Below are 14,219 nucleotides of genomic sequence, written 5' to 3' on the forward strand. Positions count from 1 at the left end.
ACTGGGCAAGGGAACAGCTTGTTTGAGACTTGCTGGGTCATATTTCAATGGAGTCGCTCATATCTCTCTTGTCATGGCAATCGATTGCAGTCCCGGCGGTTGCCTACTGCCTCACTCTTGCCTCCTACCACCTCTACTTGGATCCTCTTGCCAAATTTCCCGGCCAAAGCTCGCCGCAATCACTCGCTACTACGAGGCGTATTACCACGTGGTCAAAAAGGGACAGTATACCTTTCACGTCGCCGAGATGCACAGGCAATATGGTAAGTCGTCGATTATTGAATTCTGCGACCTTGTCAGCTGACGGCATACAGGGCCCATCGTCCGGACCAGTCCTTACGAGCTTCACATCAACGACCCAGCCTATTTTGAAACGCTCTACCGCCACGAGGGGCGCTGGAACAAGTACGACTGGTCTGTCGATGGCCAGAATGCCCTTGGTGCCATCATCTTTACACCGGACCACCACGAGCACAAGGCCCGTCGGGCACCGCTTAATGCCTATTTTCCAAATCAAGGGTTGTCCACCATCAGGACATGATCATCCGTAAGCTAAAAAAGCTCTGCGGGCGGATTGGCGAGTTTGCAAAAGCTGGAAGAGTGATCGATCTCGGCGCTGCTATAAGTGCTTTCCAGAGGGATGCTTCGACAGAGTATGTTCTTGGCAAGGACTATAACAGTCTTGACCAACCGGACTTCAGTGTCAGTATGATAAGAATCATGCATGGTGGCGGAAGGATGTGGCACTTGACCAAGCACATCCGCTGGTACGGGCCTGCTATGCTTTCTATTCCGAAGGAGTTTCTCATCAAGAGCGCTGATCCGGATACGTCAAACTTTATGCGCTATGCGCGAGTACATACAGCAGTCTACCATTCTTACCCGAGGGGAACGGTTGCTGATGTTGCACACAGGACAGCGAAGAGGACACCGCGCAGCTACTCAAAGCGGCCGCTTCTTACAACCCGGATGATGACACCCCCCGAACCATCCTTCACGAGATCTATGACTCCAATCTTTCCCCCAAGAACAAGACGATCAAGCGTGTCTTTGCCGACGTCGTCTTAGTGACGGGAGCCGGCTTCGAAACAACAGCCAGCCTCCTCCGGCTGGTTATCTACAAACGTCTTTAGCAACACCGACATTCTAACTCGCCTGCGAGCCGAGCTCACCGAGGCAGCTGCTCGGTCCTCGTCTCCGGATGGATCTATCCCCCTGCAGACACTTGAACAGCTACCGTATCTAACGGCCGTTTTGATGGAGGGTATGCGGTTAAGTCCTGCTATTGCCTCCCGCTCTCAGCGTACCGCTCCCGACAGAGATTTGATCTATGACAAGTATCGCATCCCGCTGGAACACCTGTGGCAATGACGGTTCTGTTGATGCACACGGACGAAAGGCTGTACCCGGATCCGCATCGGTTTCAGCCGGAGAGGTGGGTAGATCCGGAGGCGAGGAAGAAGGCTGAGGAGACGTACGCGCCGTTCTTGAGAGGTACGAGGATCTGTCTCGGGATGCAGTAGGTTTCCTCAATTTGTCATTGTCTGTCCTGTGGTCCAACCTGACCGTTTGAGCTAGTCGTACCTGGGCAGAAATGTATCTGCTTATGGCTGCGATCGTGCAAAAGTTTGACTTTGACTTTGATGGTCTCACACCAAACGACCATTTCAAGGTCGTGAGCGACCAGTTCATCGTCAGCACCAAGGGGAAGGCTGTTTTGGAGACATGGGTGTCGCTTCGTCAGCGTTGAGACCGGTCTGAATTGTATCTCTGGAAAGTGGGAAGAAATTCATGACGACGGTTGGCACGGTCATAGGAAAAAGGCATCAGGGGTTTCAGGGGAGGAGACCCACTTTTCCCCCTATCTCTACCCTAACTGAGTACAAATCAAATCAACCCAAGCGAATTCTCACTGTGACTTGAGACAATCCCACTGTGCTCTCAATACACGTGTCTCCCCCACAAGCTGTCCAACTAAGTCGGACATTCGCCTGTCATCACTCAGGCGGATCATGCCCCGAACAATTACAGCCGCAGCCGTAGGGTTTGTCGTGGCAGCAGACTCTTTTTTGAAGTTTTGGAGGTGAGTTGAGCTCATGTGAGATGTGGCTGAGTGGGCGGTCGGTGCTGTAAGAGGGGTGCTGCTAGTTTGAGGAAAGGAGGATGGTGATGGGGGGGGGGGAGAGAAAACATACCACTTGCGGATGGCGTTGCGGTCGATGTAATCAGGGAGGGTAGATTTTGTTGTACGTCATGGAACGGAGCGGACCACATTCCGCTTTGAGTCGGGCGGCATTGGAGTCTAGAGGGGAAGAGAGGTGTGGCTAGCAGACTGGTAGCCTGCAAACCGAGGAGTAAAATGAAGGTCAAAAATCACATTCTGGTCAAGCCTTTCACTTGAGACGACGCTAATGTGATCAAGTGTAGACATAAATGGTGAGGCTGAAGGAGCGATACGGTTGACAGCAGCCGGAACAGGGTTCCTTCATACTCGAACCCTGCTCCTTCTAAGAGAGATGTTTGTCTTCTCAGATCCAACATGATGTATCTCCCACCGCGACGATGGGAGTTACGGTTGTGACTCGTCGACTTACTCAGTGTCTCTGATCCCCATATCTTGGAGCCACAGTTGTTACAAGGTCTGAGCAAGTGTCACCTTGTACGTCAGGGGTCACGGACTCCGGTGTAGAGACTACAATTCTTATTCCTTTCTCACGTTGAACTGAATGCTCGGGGTTTGCGCCATCTTTCATCATAACGTTCGTTGTGGTGTAACTAGAGCAACGTGATAGTCAAGCGCTGCTCAAGCCTTGCCTGTTTATATACCTAGCCTATCACATTCATGGAAAGCGCCATTTCGGCCGGTCGATCGAAGATCATCAAATGGTGACAAGAAGCATCGAGTTTACACCCTATGCCTATCAACGTTACCTACCCATCTTGCAATGCTCATCTCATCAAAAGTATGGTATAAAAGGAGTGATCCATCTTGCCAAGGCCAATGTCCCGCGTATATCATGTGTGTCCCTATCACATCAAAAAGCAAAACGCCCAGCTCATGATCCACTGCAGCCCGTGCATCCAAAGCCCAAAATTACAAAAAAAAAAAAAGAAAAAAGAAAAGAAAGTAATATCAACATCAAATGAATCATCACTCATAGCATTTCTCCTTTTAAACCTACTGCCCCGTCATCCTCAATACCTTATATCCTACTTGGGCCAGAACCGCCATTCGGATCCTTCATGTCCTCCTTGCTCTCCGTGAATACGCTCTTCCTGAGCGGGCTGTTCGCCGCTTGCGCTTGCTGTGCTTGCCATTGCTGCGCCTGTCCTGGCAGTGGCCTCGCACTGAGGTAATCCGGGCTCTCACCCATAGGCCCGGCAGTTGGAGGCGACACCACCCCTGGGCTCTCCACCAACCTCTCTGGGAAGCCAGAGTGGCTGAGAATCTGCCCGTGCCGTCCTGCACCTGGTTGATGACCGGACGTGATCGAGCTGACTGTGGTGTCGCTAATCTGCCGAAGATGGGACCGGTCACGATCACTCAAGTTGGAAATGCCCGACAGAACTTGGTTGCGGAGGGTACTACTGGTTCCGTTGGTTGGGTGACCGGATGTGGGCGTGGTGACTGGTGGGTTCCCGAGTGCGTCCGAGTCTGGGCGGTAGAAGGAGGTGCCATAATGTTCTGGAATTGTAGCCGGTTGCTGTGGGGGAGGAGGAGGAGTGGAGCCAAGAGATGAGATGTTGCTTGCGTGGTCAACATGGTGAGTGTTGTTTAGGTACGAAGAGCCTTTATTGACCGAGCCACGGCCAACCGCGGGGCTTTCATCGTAGGAAGTGTAGGGGGTGTTCACGCTCGGCGATGCCGGATTGTTGTAGAGTTCAGCGGGGCCAGAGTTATCCGGAAGCTCTACCGGACGTCGGATTTCGGTGTTCATCATCTCAGAGATAGAGAACGGCGTCGGGGCCCCAACACTATCCACATCCGTGACGCTACCGCCGTAGTACTCAGTTGCACCAGCTGCGAAATGCGGCTTGACATCCTCCGGTTCTTGAGGTGGTGATGCAGGACCTGGGCCTGGACCTGGACGAGGAATCCAATTCATCACCCGCGTTCGGGTATTCTCAGTTCTAGCCTCACTCTTGGTCTCGGCATCTGGACCCAGGTATTTTCGGCGTCGCCACAAGAACACTCCGACACCAATCAGCGTGAGGACGACAAGCCCTACCACAACTCCCACCACAGGACCAAGCCAGGATGGGGTTCCACCACCTTGCGTTTCTTCGGAGTTTACCGGGGGAACAATCGGATTGGTGTTGTTGACCTGGGCTTCACGCGCATACGGGTAGTAGGCATTGATCTTGGTGTTGTCGTATCTCGTAGCGAACACACTGGCAAGTGCGGTGCTCACAAAGGAGGGGTTCGGCTTCGTCAACTCGGCGTCGCCTGTGGGGGAACCCCCAATCGTGTCGCGAATACCCTGAGGGACGGTATAATTGCTCCAGATCGCTGGATCGTAGCGATTTACCCACGTCCCGGAAGACAAATTGTAGATCCGGATCGGCTCCTGAAGGCATGGAACAGTATTGGTGGCGTCCAGCGGGGGGTGACCTCCAATCACCATCATCTGATCAGGGTATGGCTTTATACACTTGTGCGCGGCGCGCCCAGGACCGGTGCCTTCTGTGAGTTTGGTCCACGTGAAGGAGGGAAGCGACAATACCCAGACGGCATCTGAGTAGCCTGACTTCTGCTCGAGCGCAGCGTAACCGCCATAATAGTAGATGTTGAAGCTTGTACCATCCTGAGCGGGGGCGACTACAGCACACCCTCTGCTGAGGGCTTCTGGGCCATCGCTCGTCTTTTGTCGATACCATCTGTCCCCTGCCACATCGTAGATATCGATAGTTGACATGAACTCCCGACTTTTCTCTTTCTGTGCATTTTGTTAGGCATGATTTCAACCAGGAACAATATACACTCACATTGTTGTCCGGGTCGCTCGATCTACCGTTTATTCTGATGAAAGACGGGTCTACAACGCCCCCCAGTGCGACCAGAATACCTTTGGTGCCAACAGGAACCCATACCAATTCCGCGCCGGCGCGTCCCGGGATATCCTTGGGCAGTTTCTTGTTCGTCCAATCTGGTCTTTGCTCTTTCTCCAAGCTCAGGGTGACCAATGTGTCAGACACTTGCGAGGGCAGAGTGGTCTCGTTTGTCCCGCCCCTTTCGACATCGTAGATGAGTCCGCCGGTCGGCGAGCGCAACCCAGAAAAGTACCAGGCGAGGTTCTCAGAGGGGGCGCTAGCCGCTCCGCCATACGCAACAAATCGTGTAACGTTGCCATTGAGGTTATCTTCCACGGGTCCAGGGATAAAATCAGGCACCTGTGAAGTAAAGGCCCGGTATCCGCGCACAGCTGTACCCAACGGCTCCGCATACGCGGCTGACCTGAAAGTCATACCGCCATAACCAAAGTACTGGTAATCGTTGTACAGGAGCCCACCGCTGGCAAAATTCGGGGCGATATTGTTCACGGCCGCACCCCCCAAGGCGTAGATTGGTACGAACAGGGCAGTAATATTGTCTTTGGTGTCGAAAGGCTTGCTGAAGTTCAACGTGTATGTAATCCCCAGTGGGTTGTCTGTCCATCGTATTAGGATACCGCTCACGAAAGTGTCTGATGCGGGCACTCACCATCCTGGCCAGGAATCGCATATTCCCCATTCGAGAGCCCTGGGCGCCACCAACGATTGCCTCCATCCAGAAACAGCCTGTCTCGTATGGCCGCAACTGTTTTCCGAGTTAGCACAGCGCCTAGAAAACAACGATCATGGGGAGAAAAATTACCTCGAGGTTCCCTCCACTGGCAGAGAGTTACGTTGACGTAGTCAGAAGACCACCTTGGCTGACTGGCGACAACTGACGCAGACACCACCCACACAGCGATTGTTGAAAGCTTCAACGCAAACATATTGGCGAGCTCCTTCCAGGGGAATGGTGAAAGGGGGAAGATATCAGAGCTCCTAGCCTGGCCGGTGCATCCAGTGGGAATGAGAAAGGGATATTTCAGGCGCAGACAGTTTTGCTGTAGTACCTCTCGCCTGAGCGCGCTCGCGGAGGGTTCGTTTTGCCTTGTCGAGATAGGTTAGAACGGCGTTGAGTTGGATATGCCTATCCTCGTCGGTCAAAAAACGAGAGCCTTCCAGCAGGACGCTGTGAGTCTGTAGTGCGCTGCAACAGCAAAGACTGAAATCCGGAGCCTCGCGAAGCATAAGCGATCATTGAGCCTCAAATTCTCTCCGGATAACAATTTAGACCCGCAGGAAGGACCCCGCAGAGCGGCAGGCCGATGGACACCGAGAGGGGGGTGATACCATACAGACCGTGGCGAATAGCCGGCAGCCACAGGAAGGGAAGAAGAGGGATTAGACCAAGGTCCAGAGCGACACTCACCGAACGACACCACACCGCAGGCGAAGATGTGAACAAAACACTCGCTCTCGAAATTTCGAGATCTAGCACGCTGTGCTCAACCCAAGATATCCTAACGTGATGGACAAGAAAGAATGGAAGACAGAGAATTCTGATCGCTCACGCCGCAATCCGACCCATGGCGGACAAATGCGAGTCTTCCAAGTCTTCCAACTAGACTCGAGTGAGAATTGGTTGAGAAGGTGTGGCGAGGCCGGATGTGGTTGGCTCAAGAGGCTGGGCGTGCAGATACCACCATCCATCTCAACTTCCTTGCTCTGATCATTGTGAGCAAAAAAGAACGACGAGGGGGCCGAGGACACCCCAGTTTGGTTGCATTCTGGTTAGTGCCAAGGCGTCAATATTACCCTCCCAAAGGCTCACTGACTGGCATCTCAGCCTTGTGGGCACTGGGATTGGATTGAGGCAGTCGCCGTGTCCGTTGTTGGCTGTTGATGAGGGTGCGAGGATCGGAGAAAACAGTATCTCTATGGTTCTGGCCGTGCAAGAATAGCAGGATTGTGGCAGTATCCGTTCTCTGGAGCGATTTGCACAGTTTCTCTGGACAAATGGTTCTCAGCCCACCATACCTAGATCTATCTGTTTCCCAGGAAGAATCCGTCTTCATAACCCGTGGGTGTGGTAACGCTGACGGCCGGACCCAAAGTGTTGCTGCTTGGCACAATATTCAGATGAGGCGTGTTCTTCTGACCAGTGTAACCTTCCTCATTGAATGACCGGCAGCGGAAAAACGACATCTTCCCTTGCAACCCACATCTACCGTATACTACACGTGTTGTCGATTTGCCATCACCTAGGCCTCCAGTGGCAAACGGGCCATGGTCTGTTGTCTCATCGAAAGTTCTTCTCTCAGGCTTCGTGCCTTCCTACTACCTAGCTGTAGTTCCTCTCATACTCAAGCAGGGTGGCAGGTAGGAGAATGATACTGTCAAGGATGCTGTGACAGCGGGGTTATTGTTGTTCTGGACCTGGCTTGGACCCGTAAAGCACCAGGACTAGGTGTGATTCCTGTAAGCTGACGCCTACACTAACACCGGGCAGGGCAACCTCATAAGCCCGGCATGCTAGTGCTCACCACCTTCGCTGGCTCCACACTGGTAACTTGGATTGGGAATTCCAGTTTCCCAGAAAGAATTGTCGTTCCAAAGACAATTGTGAGATGCTTGCTGAGAAATAGAGGACTGGATGGATGTTGCTGAGGATCAGGTCGTGAGCGGGGCAGAATGGAAGAGCTTACAATTGCGGGAACCAAAGTCGGGGACTCCCCGCTCCCCACAGATGGCGCTAGTGATGCCCCTCACGCCATTCGGCCCTGCAAGGCTAAACCCCAGAAAGGAAAGGGCTTGGCTGATCGTCCAATGAACCACGGTCACCCCCCTGTCCTGGTCCATGCTTCTTGACAAGGGCGTCTTCCCGCGGACCCCAACTCGCCGACCGCCTTCACCCTCACTGAATGAACTGATGCCGAGAACAACCTCTTCCTTCTCACCACTCCCTTCTGGTCCATCATGCATGGACCTGCAGCTGGTATGGCTCGTGTTGCTCCTCTTTCGGCTCGGGCTTACTCATGCCAACAAGTTCCCAAATTCCCAAGTTCCCAGTAATCTCGCATATTCTCTCGACTTCCTGCCCATCTTCCTATCTCGGTCTTGTCGTCGTTGTTGGAAGACCCCGCCGCACATTGAAGCTTCTCGTCCCAACGCAAGCAACAGCGACCGAATGCAAGGCACCAGGTCGTAATCTCGACTGGGTTTAACATGCAAGAACTGCGGAATCCTTTAACATGGAAGCCTCAGGCTCATCCATGGCTCTAATGCCGCCTGGCCGTCGGGAAATCGGATGGCGGCAGATGATGGACGAGGCTCGGCCACACATTTTCTTCAGGTACCCGAACTTCAACAGAGTCAACTTCGTCATTCTCAACAACATGTCCTGCTTCCACGATTGATGGCGACAATACCACATACGCTACTAACGCAGCTCCATGCATCTCTCATGCATACACACAACCACCAGCCCCTCCATTCTTCCCATTGTCTGCCGTCCCGGCTTGCGGGGAGTATCCAAACCGGGCTTGCACTTTGCTATCACTGTACGGATAGTGTACACTACATCACCACCACACCTCGCTGGGGGACAGGCTGTTGTCGAGGCCCCAGGGTGCGGCCAGGGTGGCTTGCGGGTATCCGTACAGCCAACAAGATGAGGGGTTGGTACCTCTTCTGGTAGACTGAGCCATGAGAGAGGCAGGGGGGGGAAAGAACTTGGGCAACAACTCTCCTTCTCACTCTCTTACATACTGTTGGCTGTGAGCCTGATGTGAGAGGTAGAAAGAGCTTATTGAACCCTGTCCACTTACCTCTTTCGCTGGACCCACCCGGGATGCGACTTTGTCTGCTTTTTTATCGTAAGCCCTCCAGGCAGTCTGCCGCCGAAAGGCAGCAGCGACGAGAGGGAAATCCCGCTGTCAACAGTTGCAGATATTGTTGTCACTCGGAAAGCCCGCTTCGAAGGCCCAGGCCTCATTTCTCCTTTTCCTTTGTTTCTGTTCCCGTGCTGGGCACACAAAGATGAAAGCTGGAACCAAGAACTTCGGCAGGTACTGTGGCTCATATTGATCAGGCTGTGTGTGTTGCGTTTAATATCAAGAGCCCTATGGTGAGCGGCGAGGTTGCATGTCTGGAGCAGGTCTGGATGAGGTTGAAGAGGTGTGGCAGCTCGGGGCTGCGCAGCGTGGCTAGCCAGGCACCGTCATTGGGATTCCCCTTCCCCCGGACGACGGGTGTACCTTTTGTGGGTTGGGTGGTCTGCAGCTATACGAGCAGGGGTAGGAAAGCTCAACATCTACCCTGGTAACTTGATCTCTCATGATAGGACGGAGCTGGATGTGAGTTGGGACATGGATGGCAGTCCGCATCACAGCTCGCCCAAGCTGGTATGCACGCAAAAGCTGTCTGGATCCCTTTTGATCATCCTTCAGTCCCTTTTTGACCTTGAGATTTCTCTCCTCTTTCCATCTTTTTCGTCAGCTCTGTGCCGTTGAGGCTCTCTCGCTCCGTCTCAACCTTTTCTCTCGTTTTTGCGCCCAAACCAACGACACGCAACTGCAGAGAGCAGTCTAGAGGATATAGGCCTCGGAATCCACCGTCGACTGTGACTTGTTCCCTTGTTTACAAGGAGCTGGGTCTGATCGCCAAGGCTCTGCGCCGTTGGTTCATTTCACGAGTGAGTATACGAATACCACCCCAGTTGTCCGCTCAAGTTAGCCGCTTGCGATGCACCCCCTCCCCTTGAGCTTGCCCAGCCTCAATATATGATCCGAGTCCACCGCCGGCCCTCGGCCTAAGCTCTTCATAGCTCTGTGCCATTCTCGTCGGCGCAACTTCACTCGTTGCTCATACATTCGTTTCTTGTTGGGACTGCCTTCGCTTTTTGTGTCTGGTCACTTCGGAAGGATGCTTCTCACGAGGCTTGTGCAGAGCTTAGGGGCTTTAGCCCTAGCTCAGGTTGTACTCGGTGATGCTAACCAGGTGTATAGGAGAACGAACGAAACCACGGACGAACTCGATTCTGGAGCTGCTGTCGGACTAGAAGACGAACAAACCTACCACGTGGACACTGAATGCCCTCATCACTGCAAAGAGAAGATCTACATTACCGTCACGTACGATTTCAAGTTCTTTGAGTTCTGGCAATTCGCTAACTTGGGTTTTAGACTGCCTGCCAGCACTGTCACTCTGCCTGCAAGCACTGTCACTCTGCCTGCTACCACTGTGACTGAGAAGACGACGCAGACAGAGACGGTGTATACAACTCAAACCAACGAAGTCAGCGTTTCTGTGCCGGTCAGTGTTACTGTTATCAAGGGGTAAGGGATCTGATCTGCTACACACATCTCCGGCATCACTAACAAACCTCAGGACAACTGAGTACATCACGACCACACAGTTGTCAACTATTACAACTGTAAGATGACCTTGAAATTATGACGTGTGCGGTTCCTTACTAACAACGTCCAGCTCGTGCCTGTGCCCACTACAATCAAGGTCTGCAACACCAAGTCGCCATATTTGTGCTCCACCAAGACCACAACTGAGTTGGTGCCCACAACAACAACCCGAACCATCAAGAAAACAGTTCCCACAACAGTCACCAAAGTCAAGGTGATCACTAAGTGGAAAGAAGTTACTACCACCAAAACCAAGACTTCAACATACACTACCAAGAAAACGATCCCCATCACTGTCATTGATAGTACGACGCTGTACTCAACCAAGACCGAGACCTTGAAAACAACTCTTACCACGGTAGAGACAACAAGCGTTCCAACAACCTTGACGCAGAAGGAGACACAAACCCAGACCCAAACAGTGAAAACAACTGAAACGGTCCCAACAACCATCCTTCAGACGAGCACAGTCGTGTCTCTAGTGACGTTGACAACCTCGTTCCCGGTCACAGTAACTGACAGCACAACTCTCTGGTCCACACAAACCACCGTCTTCACCACTACCAGCCTCAGCACTTTCACCACCGTCAGCACCATGACAACAGTCCATGCAGTCACAGCGACTGTCACGCAGTTGACAACCACAACTGTGTCGGTATGTGCTGCTCCGACAAACACTGGTATCTACAAGCGCTCCGCGCTCGACGTGAGGTCGAAGAAGCACCCCAGGGCTCTCCGGACATGGGGCTGTGAGCCCGGATTCGTCTGCAATCAGCCTAAGCCTGACGGCTGCAATCTTTGGGCTGAAGCGCCCGGTTTGGACTTTGAGTGTCACCCTGACTGGTGTGTCCCTGCTCCATACATCCCTCGCGTCGTCTGGAAGAAGAACGAAACTGGCTACTTCCCGCCTGTTGAGGGATACTTCAACCTCAACCCCGAGGACTTTGGCTTGAGCTATGGCGTTTTCGAACTTCAGCCTGTCGTTGTTTTGAAGGCAGATGGCAGATTAGCAACCAGCTATACTGGCGACTGGGCTTCTCAAGCTACCATCACTGAACGCACAAGACCAACAGCTGTGCCAAACTCGGGGGCACGCTTTGTCAAAAGGCAACGGCCAGGCTCAGATGTGGTTCCAGCCACCTGTTTCAACCTTTGTGATAGTGCTTATCTGGAAGCTCAACGTGTCGGTAGGGATCCAGACCTTTGCGCACCGGGTTCGGTTTTCTTGGATATTTTGGACGAGTGCAAGGTGTGCATTGCAGACAACACCGATGACACCAAGTATGAAGAGATAGAGAGGGTCTATCTCGAGCCAAACTTCCGACCATGGCTCGACTACTGCGACACTTTGCCTGGAGTGCCCATCACCACCACCACAAGCGGTGAGCCACAGGTGACCGACACAGCGACTGTCTCAACAGACACTGGCCTGCCACCCAACACCAGCACTGGTTTTGATGATATCACCACTTCTACTACCACGACGTCAAGTGAGGAAACCTCAACACCCACTTCTACTCCGACGTCCACCGATGAGACGACGTCGACCACAACCGACAGCAGCACAGAAACCACACTCACCGAGACAACATCCACAACTTCCGAGTCCACCAGCTCCACCGAAACTCTCAGCTCCGAGACCACCAGCTCTCCCAGTACCGAGACGACGACAGAGTCTCCCACCACGGAGACCACCGAAGTCCCCACGTCGGGTGGCTCAGAGAGTACGTCGTCTCCCGATGTTACGACTAGTACGGACGCTCCGTCCACCTCGGAGGACGGCCCGTCCACTACTACAACTACGTCTCCATCTATTGCTTCATCCACCACTCCACCCACTTCCTCCTCCTCCTCCTCCTCCTCCTCCTCCTCCTCCTCCACATCTTCATCCGGTTCGGACGATTCCAGTTCGACATTCCCTAACACCACAGATGACTTACTTACATTCACAGCTTCCACTTTCTCTACAGGTACACTCCCCGGCGAGACCAGCGGTGGCGGCGGTGACGGTGATGTCGTACCCACAGACACCCCCACCACCATCACCACCACCATCGCCGGCACCGGCGGTCTAACGCCCACACTACCCACCGGCCCGGTCGTCACCGCGGCTGCGGGCAGGATGGCCAACGTCCCCTCCCTGGGAGGACTTGGTAGCATCCTAGCCGGGATTTTGTTTGCTGCCATGTTGCTCTGAGATGGATGATGGATGGCAGTCAGGTATTATGGCTTCATGTTTTGTTTTCTTTTCCTTTTTTCACTTCTATAATGCTTAATGTCTTTGGCCAGAGGTTGTGCGGGGATGAAACATAAGCATGGTTGCACATATTTAATGATGGTGTTTTGTTTTATTTTTATTTTTATTTCTATTTTCTTTTTTTTTGTGTTTGGAAAGGAAAGGGGACCACTCCTTCTTGGTGGGAGAAGATAGAATTGGGCTTTGGAAAGGGGGGCAACATCTCGGGCGATTTAATGATGGCATTCACGACATTCCTTATAAGCTAACAAGCATACACACGATGGGAGAGGATGGGATGACGAAAGGGAAGAATGTGTTATGATTTGTTAGATACTTTTGCATGATTCTGGAAGGGGGGCATCTTTATTGTCCTTTTTCTTTTTTTTTTTTTTTCTTTTTTTTTTTTTTTACATGAGATACCCGTTATTCTCTCCTCTTTTTTTTTCTTCTTTTTTCTAAACTTTGTTTAGTGAAAAGGGGAGAGGGAACATGTCATTCTTTTAGGCATTGATTTTTTTTGGCATCTATACCCCTTTTTTGGTATTTTTGAGGGATTGGTGGAAACCAGGGATGGATGCATGACGCTCATTTTATGATATCAAGGAGGCGGTGGTGCGATGATTGGGAAAGATGGTGGCCTGGGGATCTGGTCAACATTTTGGGTCGTGAGGAATGGTCTCGGCTGTCGAACCGAAGGGAAAGATCAGGGGGTGGAGATGAGAAGCATCCGACGGGATGTCGATGACGAAACTGGTTGAGGAAGGAAAAGTTGGGGATTGTAATCGGGCTTTCTTGTTGATGATCATGTTTTTTTGCCCAGTGGAGGGGAGAAAAAGGTTTCGCTTCCGAAGCCTGGGCTCATCTGATCTTGGATCGGATGGCAACCAGGGATGGGTTGAGTGAGTTGTATATGTGAGAGACATATGGTGTGGATTTTGAGTGCAAATTGATTGGTGTATATCTCCTACAGCCACACTGCCTTTGGTGATTGAATGTTGAACTGGCATCGACAGTAAAACCGCTTCCCAACAACTCACATACCAACCTGCACCTGGTCATCTCTCTCAGTGGCAACGGGAATTATGCCTGCACACAATCTCACCAACAGCTCCTTGGCCCCGTCGGTACCCCCAATCCGACCCCTCCCCCAAGGAAGGAGCCCACGCCACAATGTACCAACGGTTTTTTTCTTCGCCTTCCGCGCCTCTGTCCAGCAGGAAACATTCGGACGACGATCCACAGGAACTGCGACCGTAAACACGGACCCATTCTTGTTGATCCTGTGAGACCTTTGTGGTTCTCACATGTGGGTGTGCGGCGCGGAGGGTGGAGTGGATGACAAACGAGGAAAGGAACGGAGATCTGACCGGAGTTGGAACTGGACCTGGAATTTGACCGGCCCTTGGTCCGAGGGAATGGAAATGAGGAAACACGTGGATAGGAGGTGAGATGGTGAGGGTTTGGGGATTTGAGGCCTGGAGGGGGACCTGTGGTGTGGTGAGCTACCTAGGTCGTGGGAAGGTCGCGTCACA

The 14,219-nt window shown here is 52.5% G+C and overlaps 4 protein-coding genes across 4 annotated transcripts; 3 read left to right on the plus strand and 1 right to left on the minus strand.

Annotated features, from left to right (window-relative positions):
- Positions 1-73: 73 nt before the first annotated feature.
- Positions 74-541, plus strand: QC761_0027130 (uncharacterized protein; the record flags this gene model as incomplete). Its single annotated transcript, XM_062872186.1, has 2 exons — positions 74-263; positions 315-541. 2 exons carry the CDS (start codon positions 74-76, stop codon positions 539-541), a joined length of 417 nt encoding a protein of 138 aa, XP_062736200.1.
- An 826-nt stretch (positions 542-1,367) lies between these two features.
- QC761_0027140 (uncharacterized protein) lies at positions 1,368-1,992 on the plus strand (the record flags this gene model as incomplete). The annotated part of the gene is made up of 2 exons (XM_062872187.1): positions 1,368-1,519; positions 1,579-1,992. 2 exons carry the CDS (start codon positions 1,368-1,370, stop codon positions 1,748-1,750), a joined length of 324 nt encoding a protein of 107 aa, XP_062736201.1. The 3' UTR covers positions 1,751-1,992.
- Positions 1,993-2,870: 878 nt separating this feature from the next.
- On the minus strand, positions 2,871-6,305 carry QC761_123530 (uncharacterized protein). The gene is given in 5 exon segments (XM_062875617.1): positions 2,871-3,109; positions 3,122-4,937; positions 4,987-5,648; positions 5,702-5,797; positions 5,855-6,305. The coding sequence occupies 4 exon segments, from the start codon at positions 5,976-5,978 to the stop codon at positions 3,204-3,206; spliced, it is 2,616 nt and encodes an 871-aa protein (XP_062736202.1). The 5' UTR covers positions 5,979-6,305; the 3' UTR covers positions 2,871-3,109; positions 3,122-3,203.
- A 3,521-nt stretch (positions 6,306-9,826) lies between these two features.
- On the plus strand, positions 9,827-13,818 carry QC761_123540 (uncharacterized protein). The gene is made up of 5 exons (XM_062875618.1): positions 9,827-10,163; positions 10,215-10,367; positions 10,420-10,465; positions 10,519-13,062; positions 13,084-13,818. The coding sequence occupies exons 1-4, from the start codon at positions 9,955-9,957 to the stop codon at positions 12,643-12,645; spliced, it is 2,535 nt and encodes an 844-aa protein (XP_062736203.1). The 5' UTR covers positions 9,827-9,954; the 3' UTR covers positions 12,646-13,062; positions 13,084-13,818.
- Positions 13,819-14,219: the final 401 nt, after the last annotated feature.

The sequence above is a fragment of the Podospora bellae-mahoneyi genome (genome assembly GCF_035222275.1).
Source record: "Podospora bellae-mahoneyi strain CBS 112042 chromosome 1 map unlocalized CBS112042p_1.2, whole genome shotgun sequence".
Classification (NCBI taxonomy): domain Eukaryota; kingdom Fungi; phylum Ascomycota; class Sordariomycetes; order Sordariales; family Podosporaceae; genus Podospora; species Podospora bellae-mahoneyi.